The sequence below is a fragment of the Lepisosteus oculatus genome, chromosome 4 (assembly GCF_040954835.1).
Source record: "Lepisosteus oculatus isolate fLepOcu1 chromosome 4, fLepOcu1.hap2, whole genome shotgun sequence".
In the NCBI taxonomy this organism is placed as follows: domain Eukaryota; kingdom Metazoa; phylum Chordata; class Actinopteri; order Semionotiformes; family Lepisosteidae; genus Lepisosteus; species Lepisosteus oculatus.
The window spans coordinates 27374532-27395707 of NC_090699.1; the positions used below are offsets into that span (position 1 = coordinate 27374532).

At 36.5% G+C, this 21176-nt stretch overlaps 1 protein-coding gene across 1 annotated transcript in view; it reads left to right on the plus strand.

Annotated features, from left to right (window-relative positions):
- cpxm2 (carboxypeptidase X (M14 family), member 2) overlaps positions 1 to 21176 on the plus strand; it is a 62968-nt gene that overhangs the window by 34484 nt on the left and 7308 nt on the right. Inside the window, exons 6-13 of the mRNA XM_006630416.3 lie at positions 4179 to 4329; positions 7830 to 7918; positions 10874 to 10997; positions 11368 to 11564; positions 12278 to 12457; positions 15198 to 15495; positions 16503 to 16642; positions 20478 to 20577. Of these exons, the coding sequence (XP_006630479.2) occupies positions 4179 to 4329; positions 7830 to 7918; positions 10874 to 10997; positions 11368 to 11564; positions 12278 to 12457; positions 15198 to 15495; positions 16503 to 16642; positions 20478 to 20577 (1279 nt within the window). The remainder of the gene's footprint in view (positions 1 to 4178; positions 4330 to 7829; positions 7919 to 10873; positions 10998 to 11367; positions 11565 to 12277; positions 12458 to 15197; positions 15496 to 16502; positions 16643 to 20477; positions 20578 to 21176) is intronic.

Here is a 21176-nt window from a genome sequence, read left to right on the forward strand (position 1 = left end):
CATTTTCTTCAAAGGCTCATTTCTCTTCACAGCTAATGCTCTTCAGCAAAAGCAGATTTGTGGAACATTTACCAACAAAGGAAAGGAGGCAATCATTGAGGTCTGCTCAACAACAATGTAATAAAGAAGATAAAAATAATTTATAAGGCTTATGAATAAAAATGACATCAGCATGATTATGATAAAAACAATTGCATCGGGTGGAGCAGACATAAAGGATATATAGGTCACATTGGAATATATCTCTTCATGAAGATTAATCATAGATCAGACAAAATAAAAAACCCTATTTAACCTTCAGTGATCATTATTATGTGTCACAGAAAGCAGTGAAAGGTTTGGCACAGTTTCAAAGGCAGGCCTATACTGTACCATACCCATGTAGCCAAGAAGTAAGTTTCTAATACTCTGTCTTGAACTGGTCCGTAGCTATCAGTTAATCAATACAAGTCCCTTGGAAAAGTTATTGTGTGTATATTATTTTAATTTTTGTTTCTTCATGTGTTTCACAACACACATATTCACATAGATGATAAGATCTGATTGCATTTGTTTCAAAGGTATTGTTCTCCACTGTGTGTGCGTGAATAGAGGCAGGAAAGTATAAACAACTTTCAAATCTTCCGTCCAAACTGTAATTTTTGTTTCTTTTAGGACTGAAATTGCTTCAATGCATTATTTTGGAGTAGGCTCTACCTTTCTGTCTCCATGTTATGTAGTGCTGAATCCTAATACTTTGCTCTGTCTGCTGCTTGCCCCATGTGTTTTGTGCTATATCCATGGTTTGGTTCCACCCTTTGTAGTCTGAGTACTTAATCGTTTCCGGTGCTGACTCGCTTGGCTCAATGCTCTATTCGTCTCACTGAACCAAATGAACAAACCATCAGTGGACTCATGACCAAATTCATTTGTTTTACTGGTTGACTGAAATCAAAATGAAGTAGTTGTTTGCAAGCTGCACACTTCTTTTTACCCATATGAGCTGTGTATTAAATGAAGCTGCTACTTCCTAAACTGTTGCGCAGCCGAGGACGTTTTGTGATTGGAATCTTCAAGGTCACTACACGACCAAGCAAGGGGCCACAGGTCACAGTGAACTTTCAGTGCACAATATAAGCTTCCTTAGCTACCTTGTGCTCTTTTTGCTGGGCTTTGTTCCCACATTTGTTTCGCTTCAGTTGGGTAGTATTTGTGTGGTACAGTATGTGTGCAACTGTGTACTGTACACAGTTGTTGTTGAAAAAGTGGCCATAAAATTGAATTATTTTAATTAAACATATATATAAAATCTTAATTGATTTTTTAGTGAAGGGATTTAAATAATTATCAACGTTATCACTAATTAAAAGTGAGAATTTACAGTACATTACCCCATAGCCTGGTAACTGCCTTGTTAGTTTCAGAGAAGATTATCAGATTAAAATCTTGTTAGGTGCCAATTTAAAGCAAGGTTCATTACCAGTGATCATTAGCAAGCCAACTGATCTGCAGGATAATAGTCTAACTATTAATTATTTTCACACAGGAGACAACAACATTAAAACGGGGCTTATTTCATATCCAAGGGAACCAGTGGATTCATTAATAGACTGTAGGCATACAGCCTCTGGGTATGATTGACAACATAGCAGCAACAAGGCCTGAGTGGAAATTAGGACATGGGGTTCGTGATGATTAATTTTCTTGTGTGCTGCTCAACTGTTTGTATAAACAGAAGATTAATGCTTTTTTACAAACCCTTCAATGCCTGACATTTAGATTTTTAGCTCTCTGCTTGTTACCATGTCTCAGCTGAGCTAAAAAGTTGTGTACCATTTACATTAAGTTTCCAAAATTTTATTTAATATTTTAAAAATAGCCTGACCAAATACAAAACAAAAACATTTCCAAACTGATGTGCGTTTCATGATATTTATTTAAAATTCCTTTGATTACTTAGTATTATTTTTATTTGCTGAATGATGAAATGATGAAAAGCTGAGAACTATAATTTTAACCCCATCAGGGTTGGGCTGTATGCCATGTCACCCTGCAACTTACAATTGGCAACCCACTGAAGCTAAGCAGGTGTGAGCCTGGTCAGTACCTGGATGGGAGACCTCCTGGGAAAAACTAAGGTTGCTGCTGGAAGAGGTGTTAGTGAGGCCAGCAGGGGGCACTTACCCTGCAGTCCATGTGGGTCCTAATGCCCCAGTATAGTGACGGGGACCTAATAATGCCCCTCTATGAATTGGCTACATTACTTTGTTCTCCTCCACCCCCTCCGACGGCAGGCGGAGCAACGCGCCGGTTGGAGTATTTCTCGGTTGCATTTAATGGCAACGTCAGCTCAAAGATTTGGTTCAAACCACCAAATGGAGACGGGCGTGCCGACAAGCGGACCCTGCTGATGCGGGATTGACGCTAGGATGAGAGATCAGGGTTGGGCTGTATTCTTCACAGCTTCTCTTTAGCTGTATCCCTGAACAAATTGCTTAGTATATTTGGTCAAGTCAGGCATCTTTCAAATCCAAAACCTCATGTCTCCCTCTGCCTCTACCCTTTGTGTTCCCTATATCAAAATCAAAAACTTCCCAACAACATCCACAAACTTCTTCTGGGACAACTCTCATTAAGCCCCTAGTGAAGTGTTCTGTAAAGAATCATCAGCCAGATTGACACCTCAATTGGCAATAAAACAATAAAACCCAGTCCCAGAGGCAACAATATGCCATTTGTACAATAGCTGTGCCCTGCCTACTTTTACCAGCTCAGGAATGAAATCATCCCATCATATTTAGTACAAGAAAAACAGCAGATGCACACTCTGCCTTACCAAAAGAAAATGTTTTACTTTAAATTTGTATTTTTCAGTGACGTGTGGCACATTAAGCACACAGCATTTGTTTAAATACAAAACACATATAGTATAGCTGAAATCAATGCTAAAATAACTGAGTAGTTGAAAGTATCAAACCTTCAATTGATTAGACCCTGAACATTCTGTATTACTGTATTTCCACTCCTAGCAATCTTCAAGGTATGCAAAAACAAATGGCCCTTTTCCTGTGCACTTCTGTTTGTAATTAGCACTTTCTATTTCACAATGCAGAGTGAGAAAGGAATTGTCTAAAAATGTTTCTTATTTTGCCTTTCCCACATAGAAAGTCAAAGTTAGCTTTCACAAACAACTGCTTTGCTCTTTTTAGGGCACAGTGTACAGTATGTTAAGAGCTTGCTGTCTCTCTAAATTATGACTAAACCTGCACATTGAAAGATCCGTATAAACATGTTCCCCTGGAAAAAGTTGGCTATGTCACAGTGATGAGCCTAATAAGGGTAAAGTTGTTGTCCAAGCTGCTAACAGTGACATTATACAGTATACAGTATGCATAAAATGGAATTAGAGGTTTCTGTAGATGGTTCCATTTCACTTGCCTTTTTGAATTGGCAGGAATGTTTTAATATTACCCCACTACTCATAATGACTGCATGCTCTAAACATGCACCTGGAATAAATCTAAAGGTTACTTTATGTAAGATGGATAGACTAGTTAAGATAGATACTCATACCAGGTAGTGCGTCTCCTGCTACCCAGCTTTCATAACTATGGTGAAAGAAACAGAAGTATGTATCACTGGAGAGAATGCGCATGAAAACAATGCAGTGGTGTGGTCCAGGGGAGGAAAAGTCAGAACATCTCAGCAACCATCGCAACAGGCACAGGGTCAGAGAAGAAGGAATTAGAGGAGAGTGGTACAGAGGAGGTCAGCAGGAGTTTGTGCTAATTCATATCCTCTCCATAGAGTTTTCAGTGGTCGTCTGCCAGCATGGTGGATATTACTGTAGCTGTCTCGTAGAATAGAATGTTGTAGAAGGTGCTTGATTAATGAGGAAACTGGTCTGTCTTTATATGTCAATGACACTGCAGGTTTTGGAGACAATGTTTACTATTTTATTTAAAAAATGGAGAAATCAGAAATGATCAGAGTTTTTTTAAGAATCTGTTTGGCATGCAAATTTCAGCTGTGGTTTGAATAAAAAAAGTGTTTTTGACCAAACCCAGATCAGCCAATTCCAACAGGCTACACATACTGTATAGTGATATCACAGAGAATATCATAGCAGTGCCTGCATACATATCCCTTGCTCCTGATACATATTAGGAACTAAGTATTTATTCCCTCTGTGGCTCTAGATCTTCGTGGGGAACCATGAGAAGGAAATTCCAGTGCTTAATGAATTTCCAGTTGCTGTGATCGCCCGCTACATTCGTGTGAATCCACGCTCTTGGTATGAAAATGGCAGCATCTGCATGAGAGTGGAGATTTTAGGCTGCCCAATGCCAGGTAATTTTGCTTTGTGCAAACAGGAAACCCAAATGAAATCTGTTATTGTGTGTAGTGTTGTTTCACTGTATGAGAAAGAAAGATACAGTAAATACTCTCAATGAATGGGTGAATAATTGATTATGTTGTTTTATAGTTTCAATAAGTATAGTAATATAGTTACAATAAGTCCTTAACAAATCTTTTGTCCGTGTTGATAAACACTCTGATAAAAGTGATGTATTTATACTGATTACATGTGTATGCAGGGGTATATTTGAAGGAAACAGTAAGAGCACTGTTGTTGTAATTTTAACTGCTTGTTTTATAGTGCCTGCTCTGAGATAAGAGTAGGTAGTTTTAGTCTATGCTTTCTTGCTTGTGGGGAACCTCTGCAGAGCACCGAATGACCACTGTCTGTTCACTTCCATACCACAAACTCTATCCACTATCTCCCCCTTCACTCCACTGTTATCCTCTGCATGTATCACAAACACAAATCATAGCATAAATAGAAAACATATGAATTAAAAAATTAAATGTTACCTCCTGTTTCCAATTTTATAAAATTCCAAAATGCAAAATATCTTACCTTACACAGAAAACAATGATAATCTATATTTGTACAGTTTAAATGTTTAAAGTCTTTGATGTATCCTTTGAAATCCCTTTTGTACAGGGTGAGCTTTTCTTGTATGTCATCAAAACTCCTTTGATGCAATTCAGGTGAGCAGGTGAACACATGTGTCTTTAAAAGATAATCACAGTGTTTTTTGTTCTTCTCTGTGACTGGTTTTCATCAGTTGGGTCAGTTAATTAGGGAGGACATTAAACTGTTTCCAAACAGACTAAGAGTCACACTAAATGCATTGTAACTTCATCCATGTCTATTTAAAAGCATTAGAAATATAAAGAGGATTCTGTAAATTACATACTGTAGATAACCAAATTTAGGAACAGAAAACAAGTCAACAGTACTGTACCAGCTGGGAGTGTGGTATGGAGGGTAACATCTACAGTACAGTACTGTATATGTCTCCTGACAATTAATTCAGGTCTTTAAAAAGCAATTAGGGTTGTGTTAAAACACAAGTAGCTTAAGTTTCCATCAATATTCTTCACAGGAATAAGCCAAATCTAAAATGTGTTTTTTATTTGAACTGCCTTCCCTGCTGTATTACCGTATATCAGAGCAAGCAGAGCTGGGAGTAGGACAGCTGGCTCGTTAAAAGTATATTTTATCATCACAATAGAAAAATCATAGGATGAAACCACACATTTCAGAAGAGAAAGGCTGCCAACAGTCATGAATCGAAAAGGAAATGTAAAGATTATTTTTTAATGTAGTTTATGACTCTGACACTGACTCACCCAGAGACATCACAGAAGATTAAAATTTCTGCATATTTTGTTCTACAATAAGTGACAAATCAATTTTTTATTTAATACAGTATGTCTATAAATACTGTATGTAGGCCTTAAAATGTTGCCTTGAAATGTTTGACCTTTTCATTATGATTTACTCCTCATCACTTGTTGAGTGGTGAATCGGTTGGTAGTGTTTGGCTTTCAATTTATATAAACACAAAATTCTACCATTTGGCAGTGCTAAAAGACCAAACCAATTTTAGAACAATTAATTGCATAATAAAAAGACACGGTTGTGATTTTTTCTAGTTTCAAAGACCACTTGAAACAGTGGTCTTGGATACATGACAAATGTACAGTTTGTGGTACATAATTGCATAGATTTTGGAATAGAGCATGTACAGTATTACATTTATAGTATGGTCTCACTAAACGCACATTAACAAAATGTTTTTTTAACATGAAGATTTTTTGTCCTTCATGAGAAAACAATTTTCAGTAGAGTAGAGAAATAAAACAGTGGGAGTATTGTATTTTTTTCCAGGCAGACTTTTTCTGGTCACACGATACATATTCCACATTGTATTTTTAAATCATTATTAACTGAGTGATAGAGCACAAATTCACTCCCAGTAATGTTTCTGTACTGTATGTTTCTGGGGTGTTTTTTCCTTTTTGCTGTAATATATATAAAATGATGAAAAAGCAGCATTAACAGTAACAAAAATGTTATACACATAAAAAATAACCCAGCTACCTACAAACAATTTCTAAGATGCATTATAGTTCTTTGTATTTTTCAGGAAGATGAAATGGCTCACATTATTGTTTACATTTTCCTTTTAGACATTACTCAAATATCATATTTCTAGGTCTGTTCTCTTAAACAAATGTTTTCTTTTTCCTTTTTCCGAATGTGGTATTATTGCAACTGTCATAGATTCTTGAGAAACAAAGAATCATACAGTATGTTACATATGCCTTCCTTACTTTGCTCCTACTCCCTTCATACTGAAGTTATAAAGTTTTACTGAAGATTTCCAGTCATTCCAGGTAGATTATGCAACATTTAAAGAACTGCAGGAGGTTATAAAGCTGATCATTGCTTTTTCGATAAGAGTTAAAATTCCCAATAACACTCTCAGAGGAAGAGTTTAGGATAATCAGTTAGCGTAAATAGCATGTCTTTGGAAGGTCACAGGAAACCAGATCAAATGCCTAAACTGCATTTGATCAAGGGAGAAAATGCAAACTCCCTTCATGCAAACACATAGAAGTCTGTAATTGAATCCAGGTTTCAACTGTCAGGCAGCACGGCTAACCATTAGGCCAATCATTTTGTGAGATATTTTAAAATAAGAACTAATTTACAACCTGTACAATAATTTACAATGGGAAGGTTATCATGCTTGACTTGTGAAGATAAGTGCAATTGTGGTCTTAGGAAGAGTGTCCTATATTGCCCATACTGACAGAGTTACATCATCTTCTCAGTGCAGCGGGAAGGGCACAATTACTCCCTGAAAGAAAATTGCTTTTCTTTCCACACTTCTCAAGTTCTATCTTAAATGTCACATTTAAAATTTAAATACAAAACCCAAGTTCTATATTCAGAGAAGAATGATGAACTTGAGTTTCATTTTAGCCATTGGTGCAAAACGTGTTTTTGAGTGGTTTTGCCAGCTTTAATAAAAGAAGGAGATAAAATGACAAAAACCACTCTTGAAGGAAATGACAAGTACATTTTGTGCTTACAGCAATTTTTGCGTGAGAAAACCTGCCAGCGTTTGTGCACTCCACATGTTTGTTCTCCTTACCAAAAAGAGAAATGGCTGAACTACAGGTGGCTTTGCTATTTTCCCTGTTTCTGTTGAAAACTCAGTTAAACTGATAGCAGGCCCTCCAGTGCAACCCAGGATTCTAAACAAGCTACAGACAGCCTGAAACAATCTGTCCAGTTCCAAAATTTAAAAAAATCAGTTTAGACACCTCTTTCAAGTTTGTTCTGCAAGTATTTTGTGCTGTGAAAAATAAATTGAGCAATTCAAAACAAAAGATCTAAAACAACCGAGTCTCATTAAAAAAATGTGTTTGCTTCATTCTTATAAACAGTGATTCACTGTGGAAAATCTCTTTTAATTCTCTTTTTCCAGACCCCAACAATTATTACCACAGACGGAATGAGATCACAACAACAGACAATCTGGACTTCAAACACCACAGCTACAAAGAGATGAGGCAGGTACGTTCACAGACTCCTGGGCCACACCTGGATTTACACAGGGTCAGGAACTGGGATTATCTACAGGTCATAATACACATGTCCTAATTAAAGTCAATACTCAAACTAAATATAAAATTATAGATGTCTGACTAAATGCGAGGTTGGTGTGCAACTGGGATGCCAGCAACAGACAGTGGAGGGGTTTTAAGTCTTTATTTCATTATTATTTTTAGATTGTGTTTTAGATATATGAATTTGTTGCTGTGTAAATTCTAAGAGTACAGATTTTATGATAGATTCAAAGGAGAGTAGAATTGATCTTAAGATAATACCAGTATCATACATTTTTAGTATAATAGAAGTATATTCTCTATATAATAAGATGTACAGTATGTGGTACTTTAGCAATTAAGTTGTTTCAGACAGACAACACTATTCCCTGAATTAGAGATCAAAAAGGTTTGAAAATGTATGGATGGATGTATGAATCATACAATTCTATTAGACAACTACTAAAATTTTGTTTGATAATCTCTAAGAATGGCATTGATGTGCTGGCTTGGAAATTAGTGCTTCTGTGTTTTGGCTCTTACTGTAAGTCACGGGTTGGAATTTGGTCTGGAGTGGCTTTTTGTGTTTGAGTGGGCTTACTCCTGGATGCTTTTCTCTCACCTTCCAAAGAATCCTAAGTTACTAAGTGTCCCTGTGTGTATGCTGCAGTACTGTCCCATCCATTGTGTACTACCACATTATGTCCACTGCTTCATGGAAATACTACGCATTGCTCTAAACCATATGAAGAATAATTGGCTTTCTGATAGATGCATGGATCTGTTGCCATCCTCTGTGTTGGCATAAATTAAAATAGAGTGTCCACTTTGTCAGCACCATGGACAGTTCTGAGCAGAAACATTTGTGTTTTTCAATTGTAAAATCTTCAACTCCGTGCTGATGGACTTAATGAAACATTAAAATTGTAGATCTAATTTCAAATGCATGTAGAAATTAAGATTTGTCACTCAATTTATTGGCTAGATCTCACTCAATTCATTGACCGCTTCTTATAATTAGGGACCAATAGAATTATGGAAAGGATAAGGGAGGAGTGTATTATTCTCAATGATCTGACCCAAACCTTTTTTTACTGTCCGTCTGTTCCCTCTGGTATTGTATTTCTGTAATCAAATTAACGAGCACATTTGACACATACCTCTGTCTCCTCCAGTTTGCACAGCTCTGCTGGGACGAGTCCATCTTTGTTTTTTTATATCTCTGCTTCCAGCAGTTACTTCCACCCACCTAACCCAATGCAGACACAGCAGATGCACATCTGAAAATAATTTTCCATTCTCTTCAAAATGAAAAAAAAAATGTCTGAGAGCTCAAATGCAAATAAAACATTAGTTACTATAAACCTTGAACAAACCATCCTCATTGTTTCAAGTATGGTTTTGGATCCTTCATGGTTAGCTAACTTATTTTTTGGCCTTTAAGTAAAACACTTTAGGCTGCTGCTTAAGAGGATAAAATTGTGCTAAAAAGAAAGACACTTTTCTCACTAAGCTTTGAGATCTGCAGTGATGATGTATCATCGGCTCTGTTCCCAGATAACAGACACTTAGCACGAGGCTCTAATGTGATTTTAATGATTTACCACATGTTAACCAAGTTTTTGGTTTTGGAATTTGTGAAAAAGGATTTGGCTTCTGTGCTTTGTTTTTAATTCTATTTTAGTATTTCTTAACCACATTCATCTGTCAAAAAATGTATCACATCTTCTAGGTCATTTTTTGTACTGTGATGAATTTTGGAAAATATGAATCATGATAGGTGGCATGATAGATCATGCTTTCTCACACTTTTTTTTCTAGGCTTTGTTTGAACACGATTTTTGGTCTAACTGATGTAAATTAAATTTAGCTAATTAATTCAAATCCCTTCCCCTTCTAGTGATGAATATTTTCTTGCTCTTCATCCTGTTTTAGGGTTAAGTTTTAATTACCAAAGTATGTAGGAGGGGAGTGAATTTCCATCTAGATTTAATTTAGTGAAAATACTGTACGTAAAGAAAGCTGTTTCTCTAAACTAATTAGATGTTTTCTAAATATACCATAGTATAATAGTTTTTCAAAGTTGATTGTGACCTACAAACTGTGTAGATGTGAGTACAGTACCTCTGTGGGTTATTCTCAGCACAAGCAATCCCCCTATACCCAATTTTGCTTTGTGTGGGCCAAGCCTTTATCATTAGCTGACTGTGACCAGGATGCCCGAAGTAGTGGCTCAACGCTGTCCTAAGCCTGCCAGGCCTGGGTGGCTTACTTCAGGAGTTTTCTCATCTTGCTGTGAAACAGCACTGCTTGTGTATGTCTATGGGCTTTCACTGGCGTCAGTGCTGTCTGTGGTGTATCAGATGACCTGTGGCTCTGACACTTGTCTCAGTGGAGTGTAAGCGGTCCTTCATTCCCCCTTTATAGTACAATGCTTACTTCAATATGCCGTTGATTAACAACTAACAGTTCCACATTGGGTGGATATAAAATGGAAACATGTTAATCCAAATCTGTAGACATAAAAAAGAAATACAGGCAATATTATATGGATAATGGTGAGAACTATGAATGGAGCAGTTCTGCATTCTAGAAAACAAGAACAATATGCTCTGAATACAGTGGGTTTACAGGAAATAATCAGATATGGGAATAGAAAGGAATTAATGTAATGGAAGGGGAACAAGGATAATGTCGAAGTTAGAATGTACAGTAATGTTATCTATTTTTTTGTGATTTATACTATTTGTGAAACCAACACATCAAAATAGAACAAATGGGAAAAAAGCAAGGGGAATCAGGAATTAAAAGAAAAATAACAGTGGTTTTTGGATGGTCTGAAACAGATTAAAATAAATGTGTCATTGATTCAGTTCAATAGGTTTTAACTCACTTTAAGCAGACTCCTCTGTGTTCCCAACAGCTAATGAAGGTGGTAAATGAAATGTGTCCAAACATCACAAGAATTTACAACATCGGCAAAAGCCACAATGGACTGAAACTCTACGCTATTGAGATCTCAGACAAACCTGGGGAGCATGAAATTGGTAAAAAAAAAATAAAACCTTCCACTGTCAACAAAATAATTAGGAAATATAGTAATGATTCACAACATTTTTAATTCTAGTCTGTCCAATAAAATGTAGCATGATAAAACTTAGATTTAGGAGCTATTCATGTTGTACCTATTAAAAAAGTATGAATTATTGTAAAAGAAAGTTACTTGCTATAAAATATTAAAATCTATTTTTTGGAGAGATTGAACTACCTGACTATGTCTTTGTTTCTCTTTAATATTAATTAGTCTGTATTTACCAGTCATCTGTACTCTGTGTAGATATATCATTGCATCATTTGATCTCATTCATAATTTTTCCTTAGAAATAATAAAATAGTAGTTTCACATTGTCGCTCCAGGTGAGCCAGAGTTCCGCTACACTGCTGGTTCCCATGGCAACGAGGTGCTTGGCCGGGAGCTTCTGCTGCTGCTGATGCAGTTCATGTGCCAGGAGTACCTGGCTGGTAACTCACGGATACGGCACCTGGTCGAAGAGACCAGAATCCACCTGCTGCCTTCTGTTAACCCTGATGGCTATGAAAAGGCCTTTGAAGTGGTAGGTCTGCTGAACCTTAATTCATCTGAGCAGCTGTGAATGGACTGACCTCACCGGTGCAGTGTGATGTGATGCCTACACAGTTTTATTTGAATTATGTAAAGTCAGCTTTTTCTTGTCACCTTCGAAAAGTGGCTATGATGTAGAGTGATTTTTTTTCTAAAGAAAAGAATATGATATCCGATAGTGCGGCTAAAACCAACAAACCCAGATGAAATTAGTGTTTCCATTTGAATTAATTCCTGAATTCTTCCATTTATTCTTTAATATTATTTATTAGGTAGTGAAACCTACTTAAATTATTAGGTTAACTTTCCTAAATTATTAATTATTGGTACTGTACCTAGAATACCATTATCCTCTCTTGATTTTATGTTTTGCTGTCTGGACATGTCAGAAAATGATAATAAATAATAATTGAACAAAATATCTTTTGTACTGTATTTTGAACGTCAAGTACAGGTTAGAACATCATTATATATGCTCACTGTGTGTCTGTTTATGCAGTACTTACAGTATACATGTTCTAATGAACTTCATTCCAGATTACAGTAGGAGTTAAGGACAGCAGTCACAATATTTTATGGGTATATTTTAAGTATTAGTTAATTCTCCACCCAGTCACAATGCTACATGAATATTACTAATATCATTAGGCTGGTTTTATATAATCCATGTCTGATCTCCATAGTTTTGAATGGTATATTTTTCAGGGTTCCGAGTTAGGAGGATGGTCCTTGGGTCGCTGGAGTCAAGATGGCCTTGACATCCATCACAACTTCCCAGACCTTAATTCTATCCTATGGGAAGCAGAAACCAGGAAGTTAGTTCCCAGAAGAATCTCCAATCATCACATACCCATCCCAGAATGGTATCTGTCTGAAAATGCTACTGTAAGTCAAAGAAGGGTCCTGGAAAATGAATTGTCAAATTTCTAATTGTAGAAAAAGTAAAGAATTACTTCTGTTGTAGGACAACCTTGTCTTAGCATTTTCAGTTTAACTGCCATGTTAAACAAATTTCATCATAAAATTACTCATACCCCTTTGTTTTAATAAAAACAGAAGAACCAAGGGACTGATTTAAATACTTTTCACTAAAGCATTATTTATTTTAACTTAAATGTGTAATGTAAAGGTGCTTATAATGTGGGTTACTTTAATTTCTTGCACAACCTCAGAGTCCAGCAGAACAGTTCTTTGTTTCTCCTGGTGAAAGAAAATAAGAAAATGAACAAACTGTTTCAACGGTTAAACATCCTGATCGTTGAAGGCACACATTACCTTTTAGAAAATAGGAGAAAATAACTTTTTTAAGAAAAACAAGATTACATTGAGAAAAAATAGTATTTATTTCCAGAATCATAACATAAATATGTGTTTTTAATTTTAAGACATAGCAACGTCTGTGTTTTCGGTGTTTCTTTGCTACTTGACACATGTCCCTTATGTTTGGCTGATTTTATCTGCTTATTTGAAACAAAATGAGCTGCATTTCTTTTCACACTTCAGCCACTGAGCTTTCTGCCACTCCAGACTCAAATTTTATCTCTGGTCACTCATACCACAGCAGATTAAATTAATTTCAGTCCTACAATTTTCTGAACCACGTGTACAGAAGGTTGTGCATTTATGTTCACCATTTTCTTAATGAGACATCCCAACAATACACTTGCCACCTGAATGGAAATATCTGTACAAATTTTAATACAATTAAAACACAATATATACAATACTGTTCCAAATGGGGAGTTACGAAATTGACCGAGCGGTTAAGTCAATAAGTAAAATAATTATTCATGTCCCCCAACTTGTAAGTGATTTCTAGCAATATACCCGAGTGGCTGGTATAATTAGAGGCACGTGAATTCTTTGTTCTCTGGCACAGCTTTATTGAGAAGAGTAGTAATCCAGGCACATTTGGTTAAACAAATATGCATTACAATGACACGATTCGAACTACACTATACACAACAAAACCTAAAACACAAGTTACATATACTATATACAGTATTTACAGACAAGGCGTTTCGGAGGCCTAACATTCTGGTTACCCAGAAAACCCCAGACAGCTACTAAGTATTAAACGCATAGTATGCCTGCAGTGGCCACAAACATCCTCTCTCCTTTGAAGTTTGAAGTGTTTACCCTTCCAGGTGTCACAAACTTTATCTGAAATCTAAGAGACACTTCTCAGTCACCTAAATATTTAAATCATTCTGGTTAATAATATTAAAACCATACTATAGATTGAGTATTGCTGAACTAAGGTATAGAGAAAACACAATTGCTGCTAATTGCTGTATTATACAGAATGCATGTTGCTGTTGAATACATACAGAAAAGGCTACTTTTTATACACTATATAAAAACTAATCTATATTGAACATAAACAATGAGGTAATTGTGGATTCAAACATTTAAGCTTTGCAGCTAGAAATAACATGTCTGTACCCTAGTAAAAAGTGTTTTTTTTGGTTTTGTGCTTGGATTTGATAGTCATGAATGAGAATTCATATGTCAATAGAACTATACTATGTGATACACAACACTGAACTGTTTTATTTATTGCAATTTGTGAATCTCATAGCTAAAAATGGTACTTTTCCTAGGAATCTATTTTTATGTAGAGAGCCTTACAGAGAATAAGCAATGACTCACTCATCTTTCTAAAATAGTAACACAGCTGCAGCTGGAAAGATCTTTTCCCCTTTTATGTGTTGTTTCCCCCCCGGCTATATTATGATAATCAGTTGTGCTCAGTAAAATGTGAAAATTATATTAATTTTTCACCTCTGTATTGTTGTCTGTAATACAAAAGGCCTTTATTTAATGCATTAATGGCTTTTTAACACTGGGGCTACAAAGAGGAAAATTGAAAATTTACTTTAAATGTCTGGTAATAAATTATGGAGAACATACCTCAGGAGGAAATAAATCAGTAAGATGCAGTAACTTTCTTATTTACACTTTTAGTTATCAGGCACAATCTTTACAATATCCTTTGTTTCCCTTATTTTAAACTGAAATTTGGTAAAGCTGATTAAAGTATGACATTTTGCTCACAACATTACATTATTTTTTTTCCGTTTTCTCCAATAACAGCCTTCCAGGTCATTTTTCATGGCTTTCCAGGTTGAAGTCCTTATCAATGCTTTGAATTGTCCCTGAGACAGTCCGGGTTGATTGTTCTTTCTTTCATGTGACCTCTTTTTTCCCAGACAGATGTGTGTGTTGCTGTGGTGTGTGGCTGGCTTGTGTCACTCTGGAATATATGAGGATATGTAAGCTACAGTAGCTATGTAACCTAGGACACCTCTCTGGTGTCAGTTTTGGGGGTTTTCTCTTGATGTTTCTGCTCCAGGTTTGTAAGTGTGCTTTTCTGAGCATTCGGTACCAAAAGAAAGCACCCTTGATATCTGCACTTCATTGCAAGGTTTTTCCCAGTTACTTCCTAACTGCATGGCGTTTAGCTGCAAGCTCCCAGAACTACAGGTTATTTACAGTGGGTCTTTTTGTCGGTATAAAGCAGTGGATGGACTAAAGTTTTGCAAATGAGTGAATCCATCAAGGCTCTTCTGGTCCGTGGAGTTTTCCACAGCACTGACTGCTTTTCTCTTCCCCGCTGGTCAAGGTGGCCATGGAAAGCCGCGCGGTGATCGCCTGGATGGAGAAGATACCCTTCGTTCTTGGTGGGAATCTGCAGGGGGGAGAGCTGGTGGTAACTTTCCCCTATGACATGGCGCGGTCTCAGCACAAGACCCAGGAGCAAACCCCCACGCCCGACGACCCAGTCTTCCGTTGGCTGGCGTTCTCTTATGCCTCCACTCACCGCCTCATGACCGATGCCAGCCGACGAGTCTGCCACACCCAGGATTTCGCCAAGGAGGACGGGACCATCAATGGAGCATCATGGCACACTGTGGCCGGGAGTAAGTTTACCAACTTCCATTGCTCTTCTGTTCTCTCTCTTTCACTTTGTCTTTTTCTCCAGGGTGTTCTGTTCTTATGAACAACTTCAGAAGTAGAGCCACAACAATAAAACAGCACAATTTCCATCTATCATTTCAAACATATATTTTATGCACATAAGGGAAAATATATTAAATGCATTGGCAAATCTTTCATTGTGTCTGTCTCTCCTCTCTTTGTCACAGTAGCCATATTAAAATACTGTATTACGTTCACCAGATGAACCTATAGCCCTTTAACTTTTTTAATGTGATGGTCATCTCCATTATAAATGATTCTCTTCCAATTTACAGATATAAATGAATGCACCACAGTCCAGTGTTTCTGTGTTCATTAACTCATTCTCTGCTTTTTGTGTGCTTCATTTTAAAACTTTCTTATTTCATAAAAAATATTTTTTAAAAGGTAAAGCTTTTTTACTTCCTGTGCACCAACCCCCATACGAAATGTACATGTTATCTTAAATGGCCCCTGTTTCTACACAAAATGTCCTCAGATACGGCAATTTTCTGATTTTGGCTGATGATGTTCTTTCTAGCACAGTTAGTTCAGGAACAAAAACATGTCAGCAACACTTCTTCTTTATCCCCTTGCATCTTTGAAGGCAGCCAGCTTTTTGTGGCACTGAAGTGCTGACAGGGCCTTTTATTGTGTTTCTGCATAGCATGGATTATTCACAAGTCAGAAGGGGCAGCACTATAATCAGAAGTAGATATGAGCCTCAGAAAATTGTTTTGTTCCTGAGTAAACATTCTGTTTCTCAAGTAGGGATATTTCTCAGGTGTAAAACCTGTAAGTCAAAGGGTTTATAAGGTCGGGAGCCAGAGGAGAAAAAATAATGTCTAGGTAATGTCATTCCATGTTTCTATTTTAAAAGAAAATACTGATCTCAGAGAGGGACACTGCACCCATCTTTGAAGAATTAATTGTGGAAGTAGCCAACAGATAAACTCTTCCGTTTTGACAGGTATGAATGATTTCAGCTACTTGCACACCAACTGCTTTGAACTGTCGATGTACGTGGGCTGTGACAAATTCCCTCATGAGAGTGAGCTGCCAGAAGAGTGGGAGAACAATCGCGAGTCGCTGCTTGTGTTTATGGAGCAGGTACAGAGAGAAATATCTCAATTCCTGAGAGTCAGGGACAAAAATATATGCAAACATGTCAGGGGAAAATACGTGGAAACAAAAGTGGTGCAAGCTGCAAGGTGACTTAGATCTGGAAAGCAGGGATAGGACTAATACCTTTCTCAACAGATATTAATACTGTTCTCAGATATAAGCAAACACACCAACAGACATCCCCATACCTTAGAGAAATTATGTTGCAATATTTAGGAATTTGGTTTGGCTAACGTCTGTGTTCTTTCCTTAGAATTTGCGTGATTTAGAACAAATTACACATGTACTGTATAGACACATTCCTCAACATAGGCAAATGAAACTGACAAGATGCATTGAAACAAATAATGTTTCTGTGCTGTAATAGAGTTTCTATACAATTTTACCAACAAGTATCTTAAATCTTATTTGTTAATGGATCCCCAGACTTATTTTTCCTGGGCCAGGAGTGCTGCCTGGACTCCATGGATTCTGAAGGCTGAAGGCTTTTAGGCATATCATTCTCAGTGTGATTGACTCCAGACAGAAAGAGACGATGTGTTCGTTTGATTCACAGTCCAAGGCAGAGGTGCACAACCGCACTGCAGGAAGACCACAGTGTCTTCAGGTTTGCATTCTACCTGAGCCTAACTGAACCTAATTGAACTAATTATTGACTTAACTTGACCAGCATAGCATCTCGTGTCAGTTATTTAGGTGCTGGAGAAATATACTGTAGATACCTGTAAGACTTGTTGAATTGCAGCCTTCCAGGAATACAGTCATATATCTCTTGTAAAGAGCCATTTGGTGATTTTATGGGCTCTGACAAAGAGGAAGAACACGATGAGCTGAATTCATTGTTGCCTGAAAAGAGAAAATGTGGAGAGAAGCCCAAGGGAAAGGATTGTAGACAGTATTCTTGATGATCCTAAGATCTCAAATGAATTAACGTTTTCAGTAAATGAAAAAAATGTTTGGACTGCAAAAGAGCAGGATTCAGTTTTGGTCCTATACCTATTGAAGCAGAAGTATGAAAGGGAGGTTCGCATAATTGCTTTATGTTCTAAGCAAAAATTTCCTTTTTGGCGCTCAATTCCACCCACTCCGGAACAAATCAGAAAAGTTCAGATTTTTTTACACATTGTTCTGAGGTGACAGTATCTGTGGTTGCCAGCAGCACTCTGTCAAAGAAATAAGAAGTTTTGTTTGTGGGAAGCATCTTGTCTCCATTTATTTAGTTTCGCTATATTTTTAGTCAAAAGGCAAAGAATTGAAATTGACCTTACTTGCTCACCATGGTGCTGCCCTCAGTGTAGGAGATAGCACAGTACCAGTGAAGAATGAGAAAACCATCACAGGAATAATGGAAACTATAGATTTTCTTTTTTCCCCTTCGGTGTAATGTAACTGTGGATAATGCTAACCCTAAGTCTTGAATAGATATGTCATTTTCGTTTACTGCCTTGAAGCATTTCAGACTGTATTTCAGACAATGAAAGAAGGTTAGAATCTTTTTGACAAGAATATTGCTTGACTAGCTTAAAGGAGCCTGATATAGTCCATGTTGTAATGCGTAAAGGACCAAGAACATTGTTGATAAAGTGAAAAATGGGATATACTGTACAGTATATGAATGTACACTGACTTGGGCTAGATGGTATATCTGCACTATTGAATACTGTGTATAAATGCACTCTATTTGCTGAATATATCGTATACATATTTAATAATGCATTATTGTTGATGGTGGTATAGAGCAGAATATTTTCTTAAAGCACAAGAGTCTGGTTGTCTTTGGGACTGTTTTGGATATTATGGACTATTTACATTGTGCACAATGCAGATTGACTGTGTTCTACAGGGGAATAGGAAGTATAATACTGTATGTACTGTATTTCACAAGAGCTCATACAGTATAGTTGTGTTTGGGTTTTTGCTTTATAACATTATGATATGAGGTATGTTTGTGCCACACAGCCCTGGGTTCCATACTTAAGGTACTAAAGAAGATGAGCTGGATTATACTGGAAACTGGGGGGATCACACATAGGACAAAGATGTCAAATTTTGTGCCCCAAATAATAGTTTTTCCCTCATCACAAAGTAGCGATCTCCTAGGTACTGGCAGGTAAACCATATTATAACTGAACGGCTTGCCTGCAAAAGTATGTTCTCTGTTGAATCAGTGACATAATAATTGAAAAAGCATTTACAGTATGATGCTCTTTAGTGAGTAATAATAATATTTAAATTGAACTACATACCACAAGCTTTCATTTTTGTCCTAGGGACAGATTTACAAGGCCAATCTCACACCTGCCTCCTGACCATCAGTGTCAGTACTTGCCATCATTTAGAAGCTGGTAAGGGAGGTGGGTTCAGTTCAAGTGCACACAAAAAAGTGAACATATCCATTAAATATATTTGCTGCTTTATTGCTGGAAAAAAGTTCATGTGCATTTGGCACTGTTCATCTGTATTCAGATGACTGCATCCAATTCTAGAAAAGAAGATTATTCACCAGATTACTGCAGTTGCTTTACATTAGCTGTCATTTAAGATCAGCAGAGGCTATAAAACAATAAATGGTATACTGTGTCATAAGTCAGTAGATTTATCGCAGTAGCCTCTGTTAGCTGTGTTAAAATGTTATATTCTGTATATACAGTATGTATTATACATGAGCACAATACATATGCACTCACCAGCTGTAACACTTATGAACATGAATGTTATTACTTATAACTTAGAACTAAAAAATAAAAAATGTTGTTCTGGCAGTCCTTTGTTGTATAGTGACAGTGTTATTCCTCCACCATCCCATGTTGACACCTCATCTCTCAGTATAACTTTCCCACTGGCTTTTTTCTCTTGGCATCTGGTTTCATTCTTTCGTGTTGGCAAAAACAAAAACTTAAGATGACCTCTCTCTTGGAAGACCTTTATTATTATATAATATTCTTCTCTCGCACATGCTACAGCACTAAACCCCCATGTGAAATGTGCGCTGTGAACCCCCAGCCTCAAGTTTCACCTGTTTTGAATGGATAATTAAATATTCTGAAAAAATTTATACTAACTCTTGCAGTATGCATAACAACATTCATGATTACAAGCTGTTGTTTTTTTTTCTTTTCTGAGATTTGAAATATTAGTGAGGTTATGAGATAGATAGATTTTACGGATTTTATTAAATTGAGGTGTTACAGTAGCCCAGCCCAAAACAAGCAAAAACAGACATCAAAATAGACTAAAAATTAAAATAAGTACAGCAAAATAAAATAGAGTTAGGTGTGTGCAAATATGCTAATAGTCACAGTGAAACAATAAAATATTAGCAAAATACGCATAGCTATACTGTATACAGATTGAAAGTGCCCCAGTAAATACAGTATATTAATGCAGTGTATAAAAAGTACATTACTGCAACATGCTGTCCATAGAGCAGATGAAGGGCTAGCAATCCTAGCCTAGGGCAGTGTTATCCAGCCTTAGGTACAGTATTACATTTCATTGGGTAATCGAAGACACTAAGACACCAATGAGAGAAACAAAATACTGAAAAATAGTATCTTTATTTATTATCCAAAAAATGGAAATATCAAGAAAAGGGTTTAATAGCCAGAAGATAACCATTTAAATTGCAATGTAGTATTGATTTGATTCAAGGAAAATTGAATAATCAATCTGAAAAAGAATGTAAGAGACACTTGTGTTAGTCAATTACTTGAAACGTCAGGCCATTTGCCCAGTTTTTGGTCTTTTTTTGTCATCCAGAGTAATCATTGTCACACTAAGCTTCACTTTCTCATTGTTAATCAATGTTTTTATTCCTAAGGTCCACCGTGGGATCAAAGGAATAGTGAGAGATGCTCAAGGTAGAGGCATAGCTAATGCTATCATATCTGTGGAAGGAATCAACCACGATATTCAGACAGGTATGTTCTTCAAGACACTCATGGCTTTTTACAGACTTAAATTTTAAAAAGATAAGAAAGAGAAAATTGATGTATTACCTTAGAATGTTTACTGGTTCCAAACATACTGCATTTCAATGCAATTCAAACAAACTTGTTCTTTCTGGATTGTAATTCAGAAGAAAAAAACAAGATGCTGGATGTAGTCTTTTGTATGTGTACACTGTACTTATACAATATAAAAAATAAAAGAAAATAGAATAGTGTTTTTCAGGATAACCTCAACATTGTGAAAAGGGTAATGCTTTTTTATATATCACATCAGCTGGAACTCCAGATTAAACTCAGAATAAGACACCTTTCCTTAACTGTGGAATATGACATTTTCTGCAAGTACTATATACCACTTTTGTCCTAAACCCACAGTAGAAGATTGCACACCGTGAATACAATTTTCACTTCCATGCCTTGCTGTAAAATCAGTGCCTGTGGTCTAACAACACTAGCAATATGTTCTTTATACAAGTTTGTTTTCCAGGTTTCTAAAAATATTTAGGATACACCACCTTTAAATAAAAGTTTGAAGCAAGTTCATTAGTTTAATTAGAAAACTAATTATG